The 17,468-nt window shown below is 40.4% G+C and overlaps 1 protein-coding gene across 2 annotated transcripts in view; it reads left to right on the top strand.

The window, feature by feature from the left end:
• LYRM4 (LYR motif containing 4) overlaps positions 1-7,547 on the top strand; it is a 218,445-nt gene extending 210,898 nt beyond the window's left edge. For both annotated transcript variants that reach the window (XM_043979363.1, XM_043979367.1), the window contains one exon: positions 7,137-7,547. In XM_043979363.1, coding sequence (XP_043835298.1) covers positions 7,137-7,147 — 11 coding nt within the window. In that variant the 3' untranslated portion in view covers positions 7,148-7,547. The remainder of the gene's footprint in view (positions 1-7,136) is intronic.
• Positions 7,548-17,468: the final 9,921 nt, after the last annotated feature.

The following is a 17,468-nucleotide window of genomic DNA, read 5'->3' as shown; positions in this document are numbered from 1 at the left end:
TGACCTGTCTTACCTTTCCCCTATCCAGTGAGCTATTCCTTATAATAAAGACTTTAAAAGAAAAGGGAAAACAAGTGGTTCAGCAAAACTAGCCAACAAATCAACCAAATCTGACAGTGTTTGCAATGTTTCACACCCATAGATAGCCCCCCACCTCTGTAAAGAAGGAAGACACATTTTCTCATCTCTTCCATGGGGATAAACTCTGACAAATTACACAGCCCTCAGTTTCATTTTCGTTGCTTGTTGTTGTTCTTTCCATTTACATTGTTGGGGGCAGCTAGGTGGTGCAGTGGCCTTGGATTCAGGAGGACCTGGGTTCAAATCTGGCCTCAGACACTTGACACTAGCTGTGTGACCTTGGGCAAGTCACTTAACCCTCATTGCCCTGCAGAAATTTAAGGAAAAAAAAAGATACCATTTACATTGTTGTAGTTATTGTGTAAATTGTTTTCAGGATAATAATAATAGCAGATAACATTTATATAGCACTTACTATATGCCAGCCACTGTTCTAAGCACTTTACAATTATTATCTTATCTGATCCTCACAACAACCCTGGGAAGTAGGTGCTCTTATTATCCCCATTTTACAGATGGGAAAACTGAGGCAAACAGAGGTGGTTGGTTTTTGGTTTGGGTTTTGTTTTTTTAAGTAACTTGCCCAGGGTTACAAAGCTAGTAAGTGTCTGATGCTGAATTTCAACTCGGGTCTTCCAGACTCCAGGCCCAGCACTCTATCCACTGTGCCACTTATACTTCATTCTGCATCGGTTCTGAATTCATCTTCTCCATTTCTTATGCTATTTGCCTTTGTTTCAAAGTTCTTTACTACCACAGAAGTGTTACTATGAATATGTTATGGGCGGGGGCTACTTTTTACCTATCTTAGATACCCTTGGAGGAGATGCCTACAAGTAGGCTCTGTAAGTCAAAAGTTATGCTTCTACCATGGGCCACATAATCGATGTTATTTTTCAGTGTATTCCTATGTATACATATATACTTTTTATTTTTCAAAGAGACCTCATATGAAGGGTGCAGTCTTTATTTTGTGGGAGTGACCTATATTTTAGCCAGTTGGCAAGAATATTCTTTTTTGTGTGTGTGTGTGTGTGTGTGTGTGTGTGTTGTGTTTTTTTTAGTGAGGCAATTGGGGTTAAGTGACTTGCCCAGGGTCACACAGCTAGTAAGTGTTAAGTGTCTGAGGCCGGATTTGAACTCAGGTACTCCTGACTCCAGGGCCGGTGCTCTATCCACTGTGCCACCTAGCTGCCCCAAGAATATTCTTAATACATTTGAATTAATATAATTGTCTTATGCTGTAATGAATTTACTTCTAACTATTGTTTGCAGATTGTTCCTGTTTTACTTACAGCTGAAATTATTATTAAAGTTGAAAGGTACAGAACATTTTGAAAATTCAGGGCAATGAAATCTTCATTAAGAGATTTTTCCTCTTAGAAAAGTTAATATGTAAGGGGGAAAAAAGTTAGGATACAGTTAGTCCTAGGCTTCCTTCTGTCTTCGTTACCTAGTATGGCCTTAAGCATGCATGTTCTCGTAGTGCTTTCAGATTCAGATGCTTTCCTCATAACAACCCATCAAGTACAGAAGGCAAGTACTTTTTATCTTTTTGCAGTGGAGAAAACTGAGGCTAAGAAGGAAAGTGGCTGTCTCATATGTTACAACTACTGGAGGAAGTAGCAGGGCTAAGATTTGAACCTGTCTCCTGACATCCTTTCTTTAATAGGCCACAAAAACTACCCCATCCTGTATGGATGTTTTCAGCAAGTATTTCTTGCACCCCTATTAGCTGTATAACCTTGGACAAGTCACTTCACTCACCCCACTAGCCCTCAGTTTCTTCATCTCTAAAATGGTGAGGGAAGGGGAAGGGCCTCAGTTGTCTCTAAGGTCCTTTCCAGTTCTAAATCTATAATCCTGTAATCTGAAAAATGGGGGGGGGGGACACCAAGGGGGGGGTGTAATTCAGCAGGGTTTCTTCATTTTTTTTGTACAGTGGACCTGTTTGGCAATCTGGTGACCCCCTTCTCTTACTAATGTTTTTACATTCATAAAATGAAATAAATACAGTGACTCAAGACAGTTCCAAAGGACCCATGTTGAAAAATGCTACCCATCTCCAGAGGGAGAACTGATGAACTCTGAGTACAGATTGAAGCATACAGGTTTTGCTTTCTTTTTCTTGCCTTTTGTTTTTTTTGGCAACGTGGCCAATATGGAAAGTTGTTTTACATGACATCACCTGTATAACTGATATCATATTGCTTGCCTTTTCCATTGGTGAGGGAGGGGTTGGGAGGAAGGAGAGAATTTGGAACTCAAAATGTTAAAAAAAACCAACAACCTATTTAAAAATAAATAAATAAATGGATCAATAGATTAAAAGGAAAATACAGAGGATTAAAGAGAAAACCAATGATATAGAAATACAGTTATCACTATGTATACACACACACACACACACACACACACACACACACACATATATATATAATTTTTTTAAACAAGTTCACAGATGCCAGGTTAAAAAACTCCTGTACTACATTATGTCTGAGATTCCTTCCTGTTCAGAAATTCTATGGGCAAGGCACCATAGTAGGTCCTACGAGTAGTACACATTCCTTACCTTCGTGGAGTTTACAGTCTAGCACAAGAGAAAGATGCCCGCAGTTCAAGGCACCATGGGATAATAGTGGTATAAACAAGCAGCTAGTACAGAAGCTAGAAAGAGCCCATGCAGTCAAGGTGACAAGATAAAGGCTAATGGAGGAGAAAGACAGTAGTCTGCCACCTGCATGCTTTGGCTGCTCTCTTCTCTGTTGCTCATGTTTCTAGCAAAGGATGAGGGTTCCTGCAAAGACCTCACTTGCCTCCTCTATCAGTGTGTTTACCATTAGGGCTTCTGGGCTGTAGCTTGCAGGTGGTTAGGAGGGGAAGAGCAGCAGGCCAGAGGGATGGCAGAAAGCCAATTATGGCTCCTCTTGCCAGGCCACAGCGGTGCTCACCCACAGTCTTTATGGAGAACAACCACTGAAAGAGCTCCCGCAGGCAGTCTCTGGGGAGTCTAGTATAGCTTCAGTGCCAACAGGTGCAAAGACTGTACTTCTATCTCACTTTATTAAATGAACACAGAATGTTAGAATCTTCTGTCAGGAAGAAAACTCAGAGGCCAATCAAGTCCATTTACAGATGAAGAAGCTGATTCCTTGAGGACTGCAGTGGGTTTCCAAAGGTCACCATCTCATGAATGTGGGGCAGGAATGCCTGCACCATCTCCCGAAATGACTGTATTGAAAGTACGATGTACTGATAAATGATACACTGCATCTACTTGCCTCTGTACACATTGTCTACCACCAACAAAATGTAAGTTCTTTGAGAGGAGTTATTTTGTTTTTGTCTTTGAATTCTTATCATAGTAGAAGCTTAATAAATGTTTGTTGACTGAACAATTAATATGTAGAGACATCTATCAGCCATACATGTTGCTGCTGAGTAAAGACCTCGATGACCAGTACACAGTGGTGCTTCAAAGATCTAACCACTGGCTTCCTTCCAGTGAGCAAAGATAAAGGGTGAATAAAACCTCCAAGCCTGTCATCTGCCAATCGAATCAACAAATCAACTAGCAGTTATTAAGCACCTACTATGTATCAGGCCCTGTGCTAAGTATTAGGGATACAAAGGAAGGCAAAAACATTCCCTCATGTTAAAGGAACTCACATTTCAATGGGGCAAACAACATGCAGGCAGCTATGTCCAGGCAAGCTGTATGTGGGATACATTGAGGACCACCTCAGAGGGAAGGCATCAAAACAAGGGAAGATGGAGAAAGGCTTCTTGTAGAAGGTGGGACTTTGGCTGAGATATAAAGGAAGCCAGGGAAGCTAGGAGGTGGAGGTGAGGAAGGAGAAAGTTCTGTCAAAATACCAGAGAAAAAGGCAGGAGATGGAACGTCATGTGTGAGGAACCACAAGGAGGCCAGTGTCACTGGAAAGTGGCACCAACCCAAGAGGTAGGAAGGTGCCATGTTATGGAGGGCTTTCAAAGACAAACAGGATTCTATATTTGATCCCGGAGGTGAGGGAGCCACTAGAGTTTGTTGGATGAAGCGGGGGAGAGGTTCAGGGTCGCAAGCCAGCACTTTAGAGAGATCAGTTTGATCCAACCATTCTGGAGAGCAATTTGGAATTATGCCCAAAGGGCGATAAAGCTGTCCATACCCTTTGACCCAGCAATACCACTTTTGGGTCTTTTTCCCAAAGAAATCATGGAAAGGGGAAAGGGACCCACATGTACAAAAATATTTATAGCTGCTCTTTATGTGGTGGCAAGGAATTGGAAGTTGAGGGGATGCCCATCAATTGGGGAATGGCTGGACAAGTTGTGGTATATGAATACAATGGAATATTATTGTGCTGTAAGAAATGATGAGCAGGAGGAGTTCAGAGAAACCTGGAGGGTCTTGCATAGGCTGATGATGAGTGAGATGAGCAGAACCAGAAGAACATTGTACACAGTATCATCAACATTGAGTGTTGATCTACTGTGATGGACTATATTCTTCTCACCAATGCAACAGTACAGAAGAGTTCCAGGGAACTCATGATAGAAGAGGATCTCCAAATCCAAGGGAAAAAAAAAAAAAACTGTGGAGTATAGATGCTGAATGAACCATACTATTTCTTTTGTTTTTGGTGCTGTTGTTTTTTTTATTTTGAGGTTTTTCATCATTGCTCTGATTTTTCTCTTATAACATGACTAATGCAGAAACAGGATTAATGTTATTATATGTGTATGAATATATATATATATAACCTATGTCAGATTACCTGCTGTCTAGGGGAGGGGGGAGGGAGGGGAGGGAGGGAGAAAAATCTGAAATTGGAAAGCTTGTATAAACAAAAGTTGAGAACTATCTTTACATGTAACGGAATTCGGAATTAATTAATTAATTAATTTTTTTTAAAAGATCGGTTCGTGGGATGCTAATGCATTGTTGGTGGAGTTGTGAGCTGATCCAACCATTTGGGAGAACAGTTTGGAACTGTACCCAAAGGGCAACCAAACTGTGCATACCCATTGATCCAGCAATACCACAACTAGGTCTGTGTCCCAAAGAGATCAAAAAGGGGAGGGGCAGGGAGAACCTACATGCACAAAAACATTTGTAGCAGCTCTTTTTGTGGTGGCAAAGAATTGGAAATTGAGGGGATGCCCATCTACTGGGGAATGGCTGAACAAGTCATGGTATATTAATGTACTGGAATACTGTTGTGCTATAAGAAATGAAGACTTATATGAACTGATGCAAAGTAAAGTGAGCAGAAACAGAACATTGGACACAGAAGAATATTGTGGGATGATCAGCTATGAATGATTTAGTTCTTCTCAGCAATACAGTGACCCAAGACAATTCCAAAAGACTCATGATGGAAAATGCTCTCCACATCCAGAGAAAGAACTGATGGAGTCTGAATGCAGATTGAAGCATACTATTTTCACTTTTTACAATTTTTTTTGTGTTTTTTTTTCTTTTACAAACGGTTTCTTCTTTCACAGTATGACTAATATGGAAATATGTTTTGCATGATTACATATATATGACCTATATCAAATTGATTAGGGAGGGAGGAAGAAAATTTGGAATTCAAAATTTTATTAAAAAGGAACATTCAACATTGTCTTTACATGTAACTGGAAAAATAAAATGCTGTTTAAAAAAGAAAGATGTAGGGGCATCTAGGTGGCGCAGTGGATAGAGCACCAGCCCTGGAGTCAGGAGTACCTGAGTTCAAATCCAGCCGCAGACACTTAACACACACATATTAGTTGTGTGACCCTGGGCAAGTCACTTAACCCCAATTGCCTCACTTAAAAAAAAAATTTTTTTAAATAAAGATTTGACAGCTGAGTGGAGGATAGACTAGAGTGGGGAAAGGCTTGAGGGAAGGAGACCAGCCAGCAGGCTATGTCAGTAGCCCCAGGTAGGAAGAGTCAGAGAAGAGCAGCAATGTCAGAGAAGAGAAAGGAGGGTATTTGAAAGAGTCTAGAATGACAGAAATGAAGAACTGATTGGCTGTCTAAAGTGAAAGGCTCAAGGATGACCTCCAGGTTGCAAAAGAATGACTGGGAGGATGGTGGTACCCTTGACAGTAATAGGGAAGTTGGGAGTAAGGGGGTAGGTGGGGGGAGGGGTGGAAATACTTTCACTATCAAAGGCCCTCATTTCATAAAATCTATGAACTTTTTTTTTTTTTTTGGTGTGGCAATGAGGGTTACGTGACTTGCCCAGGGTCACACAGCTAGTAAGTGTCCAGTGTCTGAGGCTGCATTTGAACTCAGGTCCTCCTGAATCCAGGGCCAGTACTTTATCCACTGCGCCACCTAGCTGCCCCCAAATCTATGAACTTTAAAAAACTGATCTTTTCCCCCCTGCATTGTTATCCTCCCATTCTCCCTCCATAGCATCCTCCTCCCTGGCTCCTGGTTCCTGTCCCCTAAGCTGTCCTAATGAAGCAGTGGAGGAAGGATCACTAAGTGGCAGAGAATTCAGATATTTTTACCTATCAGCAATAGAGTTTGGTTTAGGGTCACAATGACTTAACTCGTTCTTCCTCCAACTGTGAATCTAATGAAACTCTTAATGAAGATGCTCTTAAGGAGCTAAGAAGACAGTAAGAGAAAATAAGGTTACAGCTGTGGTTTCTATCTCAGTACAGGGGGGAAAACATGCCTGTGCATTTGTGTGTGTGTGTGTGTGTGTGTGTGTGTGTGTGTGTGTGTGTGTGTGTGTGTGTGTGTGAGAGAGAGAGAGAGAGAGAGAGAGAGAGAGAATATGAGAATAGAAAGAATTGCACACAGAATATTTTTCTAGATTTTCTTCTCAAAGTGAGAGAGGTACAATTTCAAGACTGAGAGATAGGAATAAAAGGGAATAACTACACCAAATAAAAAAGATAATATGATTCATAAACAGTTGTTCCAAAGTACATTTCAAAAGGAGAGAAATGGTGAATTTTAACCTGGATTTTGAAATCGTTTTCCTCTTGAAGTGCACATCCTCTTCCAGCATGGTCTCATTTAACTTGTCTTTCATTTGCTTTCAGACCCACATTAGTGAACTGTACGAAGCTGACAAGCTTGTTATCGAGAATCAGAAGAAGCCCATGACCTAATCAAGTTGGGTGGCTCTCTAGCAGCAGCCATGGACCATCAGCAGCAGTCTGTGCCTAAGGAGATCTCCCAGCATGCTTTCAGTTGCCTCTTACATCACCTTTAGAAGGCCTTGTTCTCTGCCAGTAGAAGCTGAAAAACTGAAAAAATGTTTCCAGTCTTTTGCTGCCTTAGTGGTAGATGACAATTCCTATGGTTCATGTGCTAGTCACTATAGCTGGAGCTCAATCAAAATGGTCTATTATATTTTTTTCACCTTCATGTTGTAGTTCATCATCTCTTATGGAAAATATTTCAAAACTGTGTTTCGTGGTCCTTTTGACAATAAAAAAATATATGTAAGATGTGGTCTTGCTTGTCCTACAGTGCTTTCTACTCCTGATGAATTTATCACATACTCACTTAGAAACTTAATTATGCCTGTACCTGGTTACATTCTGCTTTTCGACTACTGGGCTGTAAAAATCTCTTAAGACCTGAAAGTGCCTCAGTTTCATACTAATAGAATTCTTTGGTGTCATAGACCTGGCAAGGTGATACCACCACCATAGTGGGAAGGGTAAGACCAAAAACAGATGAGACAAGGAAGCTGGCACAGAGAAAACACACTAGAGGTACTATCACCATAAATAAAATCCCCAAGGGAAGGATGGTATTGTGGAAAGAGCTCCAAACTTAGAGTCTAGAGACCGGGGTTAAAGTCCTAGATCTGATCCTTATTGATGGTGTCCAATGGGGCCATCATTGTCAGCCTTAAAGTGCTATAAGAATGCAAGTGATTGGGGCGGCTAGGTGGCACAGTGGATAGAGCACCGGCCCTGGAGTCAGGAGTACCTGAGTTCAAATCCGGCCTCAGACACTTAATACTTACTAGCTGTGTGACCCTGGGCAAGTCACTTAACCCCACTTGCCTCACAAAAAACCAAAACCAAAAAAAAAAAAACAAAGAATGCAAGTGATTACTGTTATTTCTGGGTCCCCTAGCATGAGGTGCTGAGGTGTTGAGGTGTTGGAAGAATTTGCAGAATATATTTTTTTAGAAAATCTTGTCATTAGGGAGAAGCTAGGTGGTACAGTGGATAAAGCACCAGCCCTGGATTCAGAAGAACCTGAGTTCAAATGTGGCCTCAGATACTTGACATTTACTAGCTGTGTGACCCTGGGCAAGTCACTTAACTCTCATTGCCCTGCAAAAAAATAAAATAAAATCTTGTCATTGAAGTACAGTAGAAAGAAAGCTGTATAAGGTGGTAAAAATGGTCATCTGAGGGGATGCTTATAAATTAGGCAATGGCTATATAAGTTACAGTAATATGAATAGTAAGAGTGAAATGTCTGAGCCCAGATTTGAACTCAGGTCCTCCTGAATCCAGGGTTGGTGCTCTATCCACTGCACCACATAACTGCCCCATTGCCACCTAGCTGCCCCTGTACTGAACTCTTAGCAACATAGTGACATACCTGGATTCTAGAGGACTTGCTACCTACCTCCTCATAGAGGAGTGAAAGACCCAGAATGCAAAATGAGACAAAAATTTTTGGACATTTGTTTTAATTGTTTTGATTTGACTTGTTTGTAATGGGTATTGTTTTTCTCCTATTTTCAGTTGGGGGGAGGAGGCTCATAAAAAGGCTGATTAAAACAAAATTTAAAAAAAAATTTTTTTTTTTAGAAATTTGTCTTTAATTGTATTTATTTTTTTGTTTGGTTTTGATTTGGGGTTGGGGGGGGTTGTTGTTGGTTTTTTGGTTTTTGGTTTTTTGTTTTTTTGCAGGGCAATGAGGGTTAAGTGACTTGCCCAGGGTCACACAGCTAGTAAGTGTCAAGTGTCTGAGGCTGGATTTGAACTCAGGTACTCCTGAATCCAGGGCTGGTGCTTTATCCACTGCGCCACCTAGCTGGCCCCTATATTTTTAATTTTAAGAAAGAAAGGGTGGCACAGTACATAGAGTCCTGGACCTGGACTCAGAAAGAGCTGAGTTCAAATCTAGCCTCAGATTCTTTTTTTTTTTTTTTAGATTTTATTGATATCTTGTATTATTACATTGCCTAAATTTTCCCTTATATGCTACCCCTCTTCACCTCCCATAGAGTCATCCTTTATACTAAAGACTTTTTTTGGTTTTGGCGGGGTGTTTTGTTTGTTTTTATTTGTTTGTTTGTTTGTTTTAGCAACAAACATTTATATTATTTTTTCCAGTTAAATGTAAGGGTAGTTTTCAACATTCATGTTCATGAGATATAGCGTTCCAAATTTTTCTCCCTCCCTCCCTTCCTCCCTTTTCTCCCCACTCCACAAGACAGCAACCAGGTAATATATGTACAATCCACAAGTGCTCTTTTTATCAGTTCTTTCTATGGGGGTGGATAGTAAGCTTCATCATCAGTCCCTTGGGAATGTCTTGGATCATTGCACTGCTGAGAGTTGTTAAATCATTCACAATTGCTCATTGAACTATACTGCTGTCACTATGCACAATGTCCTCCCAGCTCTACTCACTTCACTATATATCAGTTCATGAATCTTTCCAGGTTTTTCTGGGATCATCCTGTTTGTCATTTCCTATAGCACAAGACCATTCCACCACAATCATATACCACAGCTTCTTCAGTCATTCCTCAATTAATGGACATTCCCTTGATTCTCAATTCTTAGCCACCACAAAGAGTTGCTGTGAATATTTTTTGTACAATTTTCCCCCTTTTCTCTTTTTCATGATTACTATTGTTAACTGTTTCCCTTCCATCCTATTCCCTTCACTATGATATTTATTCTATTATCCATCTTCTTTCATCCTATCCCTCTTCAAAAGGGGTTTGCTTCTATTTGTCCCCTCCCCCACTCTGCCCTTCCTTCTTTGCCCTCTCTTTTTTTCTTTTGGTTTTTCTTTTTTTTTTTTTTTTTGGTGAGGTAATTGGGGTTAAGTGACTTGCCCAGGGTCACACATCTAGTATTTGTTAAGTGTCTGAGGCTGGATTTGAACTCAGGTCCTTCTGAATCCAGGGCCAGTGCTCTATCCACTGCGCCACCTAACTGCCCTGCCCCTCTCTCTTTATCCCCTTCTCCTATTTTCCTGCAGGGTCAGAGAGATTACTCCACCCAATTCCTTGAGCCAATTCTTTTTCTTTTTTCTTTCTTTTTTTCTTTTTGCGGGGCAATGAGAGTTAAGTGACTTGCCCAGGGTCACACAGCTAGTAAGTGTCAAGTGTCTGAAGCTAGATTTGAACTCAGGTCCTCCTGAATCCAGGGCTGGTGCTTTATCCACTGCGCCACCTAGCTGTCCCGTTTATTTTATTTTTCTTTTGTGTCCTTGAACCAATTCCAATGAGATTGAGGTTTTTGCGCCAATTCTGATGAGTGTTAGGCTCATTTACTGTCCAGATTAAATAGATTACTTCACCCAGTTGGGTCTGTGTGTGTGTGTTAATCCTTCCTCAAAGTTGCCTCAAACTCTGATGAATTTAAGGTCTTTGAGCCTTTTCTGATGAGTGTAAAATTCATTTACTGCCCTGCTCCTCCCATATCTCTTCCCCCACTCTATAAACCTTTTCCTGTTCCTTTCATGTAGGATTTCACCTCTGCCCTTCCCTCTCCCCCAGTGCATTCCCCTCACTCCTCAATTTAACCCTAAAGATGTTATCATGGGGCAGCTAGGTGACACAGTGGACAAAGCATCCACCCTGGACCCAGGGGGATCCTAGCCAAAACCTGGCCTCAGACACAAGACAGTTACCCACTGCACCACCCCAGGTATGTCCCCCAACTCCAGTTTTTTATGGTTCTCTAGAGTCTTGTATTTGAAAGTCGAATTTTCCATTCAGTTCAGGTGTTTTCATCACCAATACCTGAAAGTCCTCTTTTTCATTAAAGTCCCATTTTTTCCTCTGAAAGATTATGCTGAGTTTTGCTGGGTAGGTGATTCTTGGTTGTAATCCCAATTCCTTTGCCCTCTGGAATATCATATTCCATGCCCTCTGGTCCTTTAATGTAGAAGCTGCTAGATCTTGTTCTATCCTGACTGGGGCTCTACAGTACTTAAATTCTTTCTTTTTGGCAGCTTGCAATATTTTCTCCTTGACCTGAAGGCTCTGGAATTTGGCTAAAATATTCCTAGGAGTTTTCCTTTTGGGATCTCTTTCTGGAGGTGATCAGTGGATTATTTCAATTTCTATTTTACCTTCTGCTTCTAGAATATCAGGGCAATTTTCCCAGACAATTTCTTGGAAGATGATGTCTAAGCTCTTTCCTTGATCATGGTTTTCAGGTAGACCAATAATTTTCAGATTATCTCTCCTGGACCTATTTTCCAGGTCAGCAGTTTTTCCCAGAAGATATTTCACATTGCTCTCTCTTTTTTTTTTTATTCATTTGGATCTGCTTTATTGTGTCTTGGTTTCTCATAAAGTCACTAGCTTCCATTTGTTCAATCCTAATTCTTAGGCAATTATTTTCATCAGAGAGATTTTGTACCTCCTTTTCTATTTGGCCAATTTGAATTTTCAAGCTGTTGTCTTTTTTCTCATGTCTTTCCTGCATCATCCTCATTTATCTTTCTGTTTTTTCTTCTACCTCTCTAACTTTATCTTCAAAGTCCTTTTTGAGCACCTCTGTGGCCTGAGACCAATTCATATTTTTCTTGGAAGCTTTAGATATAGGGCCCCTGACATTGACATCTTCCTCTGAAGGTACACCTCAGTCTTCCTTGTCACTGAAGAAACTTTCTATGTTCCTCACCTTTCTCTGTCTGCTCATCTTGCCTTTTTTTAAACTTAGCTTTTAACTCCTTAAAGTGGGGCACTGTTTCCAGGCTGCAGTATCCCAAACTTCAGAAGTCCCAGGTGGTATGATTTAAGGAAAATCAGGTTCTTCACTCACCTGGCCTGTTGCCTGGTCCATAGATGACCCCAGACCAACTTGCTAATCAACCAGATTTGTGTGTTGTGATTATCAGCTCTGAGGAGCCTGTGCCCTTCCCCCACCTGGGCCACTGCTACTCAAGGGTGAAAAACCCAAGTTCTGCCTTAGCACCAACATAGACCCTTGTAGTCTCCCCCCTACCCAGGGCTTCACCCTCTCACTAGACTGTGAGCTTAGTTCCAGATGACACTGGTGCTTCAGCTGATTCAGAGGCTCTGGGGGTCTCCTTCTCTGGTGAGACCTTCATGGGACTGGATATCCTGTGTCAGGGTGACTGTGGGGTTGGGCTCGACTCTTGTCTCAGAACAACAGCTCCCTCCTTCTGGCCTTCCAAGCCGTTCTTGGTTAGAAGATGATTTCAGCACATTCTTCTGTGGGTTTTCCTGCTCCAGGCATTGTCCTATGGCATTATTTGGATGTTTTTTGGAGCAAACGTGTCATGAGTTCGAGGGCTCACTGCCTTTCCTCTGCCATCTTGACCTAGCCTCAGATTCTTACTAGAGGTGACCCTGGCCAAGTCATTTAACTAGTGTCTGCCTCAGTTTCCTCATTTGTAAAATAGAAATAATACTAGCACCTGCCTCGAAGGTTTGCTGTGAAAATAAGGTAATATTTGTAAAGTACTTTGTAGTCCTTAACGAGCTCCATCAATGTTAGTTTTGATGAGGAGTTTGAATTCTAGATCAACAAGTAATGACATATGTGACCTTGGTCAAGTCATTTAAACCTCTATGAGGCTGAGTTCCCTGTACAATGAGGTAGTTAGTCAAAGTGACCTTAGAAGTCCATCCCTTTTCATCTGTAAATCTATGATCCCCTGATCTGCAAATAGCAAAGATGATATTTTTGTGCCTATAAAGAATGTTGCTTTTAGCTTGATAGCAAATATGAACTTAAATAGATTCTTAAACATTTTCATTTGGCTTTGGGAAGTTCAGAAAGAACCAATAGGAAAAGCAGGTTAAGACATTTTCCAAATTTCCCCTTACATTTGTACATTATGCTGAGTAAATGTATTATTAATGACTTGGAGCTTGGGATAGAATCATATAAATATTTACAGGACCTAAAATAGCAAACCTGCCAGTGAGCTGGTTTTTAATTTAAGATCACAGCATGTTAGAACTGGGAGGGACCTTACCAGTGGAAAAGGAACTGGTTCATTCTCTGTCTCTGTCTCTCCTTCTTTCCTTGTGGACCATCCTTGTCTCTTCACGTGTCATCTTCTTATTCAATAAACTCCAGTTCCTCCCTAACAACTCCGCATCAAATAAAAGATGTTTGGCATTCAAAGCCCTTTCATCACCTATCCCCACCCCCTGCCCCACCTTTCCAGACTTTACCAAAAGTACTTTGTAGGGGGGGCAGCTAGGTGGCACAGTGGATAAAGCATCAGCCCTGGATTCAGGAGGACCTGAGTTCAAATTCAGACTAAGTCACTTGACACTTACTAGCTGTGTGACCTTGGGCAAGTCACTTAACCCTCAATGCCCCACAAAAAAAAAAGAAAAATGTTATTTTATCATCCACCATAGGTACTAGGTGCCATTGTTGTCTCCATTTTACAGAAGAAACTAAAGATGAGGTTAAGTGACTTACCAAGGGTCACATAGCTAATAAGTGTGTGAAGCCAGACTTGAACTCAGGACTTTCTGACTCCAGGTTCAGCACTCTACCCTCTGTGCCACCTGGCTGCCTACTAGATAAACTTGACACGCATAAAAAAAACAAAACCAATTAACTGCCATATTGTGTTAAGCATGATGTAGTGCTAGACTTGGGCAGCTAGGTGGTGCATTGAATAGCCAGGCCTGGAGTCAGAAAGACTCCTGTTTCCCTCAGTTTTCTCATCTGTAAAATGAGCTGGAGAAGGAAATGGTAAATCACTACGGTATCTTTACCAAGAAAACCCTGAATCCCAAGTTCTGGTGGAGATCAAGGAAAGGCCTTTTGTGTCAATGATAATTTCCTGTAAAGGTTTCAATAAAGTGACAGGAATGCAAGCCAGATTGAATTCCAATTTGGAAAAAGAAAGTACTAACATGCAAATCATGTCATTCATAAGAAAAAAAAATAACTTACCTACACAGGCACCAGAGAATATTGTTTTCTGCACAGAATATTCTCTCTGATTTTGTATTTTACTTAAGATGTGGCTTCTACATGAACATATAATAAAATATGCTTTTCTTGGAAGGATTTGTAAATCACACTTCACCTCAGCATACAAAAAGCTGGATTGGTACCCCAAATAACAATCTATCAAGAATCAGGGATTCGGGGCAGCTGGGTGGCACAGTGGATAAACCACTGACCTTGGACTCAGGAGGACCTGAGTTCAAATCTGACCTCAGACACTTGACACGCACTAGCTGTGTGACCCTGGGCAAGTCACTTAACCCCAACTGCCTCACAAAAACAAACAAACAAAGAATCAGGGATTCACTTTTATCTTTAATCATAACAACTAGTATCTGGACACTTCAGCAACCTGGTTGCCAGCAGAGCTCTTGATACCACATTATTGTACCAAATAAAACAAGACATTTGATTTTTCAATCATCTTTATTCCTACCTGGACTGTGAACATTAGTTTTTAAGTATAGCACAAAACAAAATTAACTCAAAACATCGGCATGTCATACAGAGGGTGTAAAAGTGTCTGAGAAATGGAGAAGGTATTTTCAAGCTACAAGGCTATCTCTGACCTTTTAAAAATCCAGAGGAAAATTGGGAACATATTTTGCTTCCAATAAGGTAAAGCTTAAATAAACATCTTCAGAAGTTTTCACAAAAGGTGATGTTCACTTGGCAAGTCTGACTGTTGAATCAACACTAAAGTTACATAGATTGCTTTCACATTATTAGAAAGAATTCTCTAAATTTCAAGTAATTACACAAAAATAGACAATGTAAAATAGTAGCTTTCATCTTGTTTCTGTTGTGGTTTTGAACATTAAAATGTTCTAATAAGAGTCCAAAAAAGTAGATGGTTATCATTGCTATATGTCCGAGTGACCCTGACAGAGAGAGAACCTAGAATATTATTGATTCTCACCAACAAGGCAAAAGCGAGGCTGAGAAGGCAGAGTATAAGGAGACCATTTGAGACATTCAAAATTCCAGCCTCATATCTTGTTAAGCTAAGTGACATTTTTTGACCCCAAAGAAATAGGGTTTAAAACACTCGTGACGGGGCAGCTAGGTGGAGCAGTGGATAAAGCACCGGCCCTGGATTCAGGAGCACCTGAGTTCAAATCTGGCCTCAGACACTTGACACTAGCTGTGTGACCCCAGGCAAGTCACTTGACCCCAATTGCCTCACTAAAAAAAAAAACAACAACACTTGTGACAAGAACACTTAAAGAAAATTACAGCACCGGGGGCTCTTGGTGGCATAGATAGAAAACTACTGAATGTGACCGAGTGAGCTATGTATTAAAATAGATCTCCCTCCCCTAGACTTCTGAAATTGTGCTATTATATCATGAAGAATTTCATATAGGCTTTTTCTGTCATTCTGCTTATTACCCTTCTCTTTATATTATCTGAAGCCTGTTATTATTATTATTATTATTATTATTATTATTATTATTATTTAGCTTCCAAGATATTACAGAAAGGAATTACTCAGACAGTTCAAATTCCAAGTTAGAAAAATTCACATTTCCTGTGCTACTGAGTAAATTGGCTGGTAGCAGAGGCCAAAATGACTACTTGATCAGACCAGTGCATCCTACTTCCACTCCTGAGCTAAGCAAGAATCACCAGTGATTGCAACACACTCTTTCTATGCCATGGCAAAGGAGAAGGTTCTGAATGAATAGGCCTGGTAGGTTCCCTTCTGCTGGCAGCTAGGTGGCACAGGAAATAGAGTGCCAGGTCTGGAATCGGGAAGACTCATCTTCCTGAGTTCAAATCTGGCCTCAGACACTTACTAGCTGTGTGACTCTGGGCAAGTCACTTCACCATGTTCGCCTCAGTTTCCTCATCGGTAAAATGAGTTGGAGAAGGAAATGGCAAACCACTCCAGTATCTCTGCCAAGAAAACCCCCAGTGGGGTCACAAAGAGTAGAAAACTACTAAAAACAACAACAAAGTTCCCCTTCAAAGTCTCAAGGCAGAATTAAGGATAACTACAAGTATCCAAGAAGCCTAGACAACAAAAATCACTGTGCTTGGAACAATGGGAGAATACTTATGTACAACCCTTTCAAGAGGCATTTATTAAGTACCTACCACATGCACTGAACAGAACTGGATTTAATTGACTACTTTAGTAGATGCTGTTCCATGATGTCAAGCCAGTTGTTTTTTTTTTTTCAAAAGAACTTGCTCTTATAAACCATGCTGCCATGTAAATAAATCCACTGTATTATGCCTGGCTGCTAAGTAGCACAACAAAGTCCCAGATAACTCAAACATATCCATAGCTAGCTGTGATTTAAGGTAAAAGCTTTCTTAAATATGTATCAAATGATTCTTTCAAGATAGAATGGATTTGTAGCATATATTTGTAGCAATCTATATTTGTAGCATAGTATGTGTCTATCTCCTAGACTGAAAACTCTATGATGGCAGGGACAAAACTTCTGTTTTCTGGTGGAGATGTTGACATTTTTTATTTTTAATGGATACTACATTGTTCGTGAACAAAGCTGAAAGTAAAATGTTAATGTGGTTTGGGCTCATTAAAATGTTTCCAAACACACCATGTTTCAAGGTGAGAATTTAAAGAATCAAACCATCAACTGGTAATAATGACTCTTTGTAGCTATTTAGTGTAGGGGAAAACATTTTTACTGACACAGAATGGCTGTAGCAACAAGGAGTCTCCCCACACAGGTCAAGAGAAGGGTTGAAACCACAGATCCCTAAGATAGTACTGGGTGAAGAAAAAGAAGAAGATCCTTTTTAAAGACTATTCTCACCATGAAAGTAAATCCTCATCAGCTTTAGTGGTATGCTCCCACAACATACATAACTCTGTGTAAAAAAGTCTGCAATGAAAACATGTTCATGAATTTTTAAACTCAAAAATACCAATGCTCCAAAGAGCTCATTTTAAAGCCCTTGTTCTAGTTTACTCAGTTTGCGTTTTTCCAGCCCTTATTTGATGGCCTCCTAAGAATCAGAATGATTCTTTTAAATCCTTATTTGCTGCGCTCTATAAATGGTATCAGATAAACTATTTAAAAGACACGGGGCTGAACAATACTAACACCATAAATGAGATGGGTAAACACTATCAGCAAAGGGACCTCGCTGATCTGTTTAAAAACAAAACTCATTTCCATTAGTTATCCCCAAATGATTTCTGTATTTCCAATAATGTTTTCTAATTGA

Source organism: Dromiciops gliroides, chromosome 1 (assembly GCF_019393635.1).
Source record: "Dromiciops gliroides isolate mDroGli1 chromosome 1, mDroGli1.pri, whole genome shotgun sequence".
NCBI classification, from domain to species: Eukaryota; Metazoa; Chordata; class Mammalia; order Microbiotheria; family Microbiotheriidae; genus Dromiciops; species Dromiciops gliroides.
Note: the sequence above shows the minus strand (reverse complement) of the source record. Positions and strands in the feature narration are given on the sequence as shown.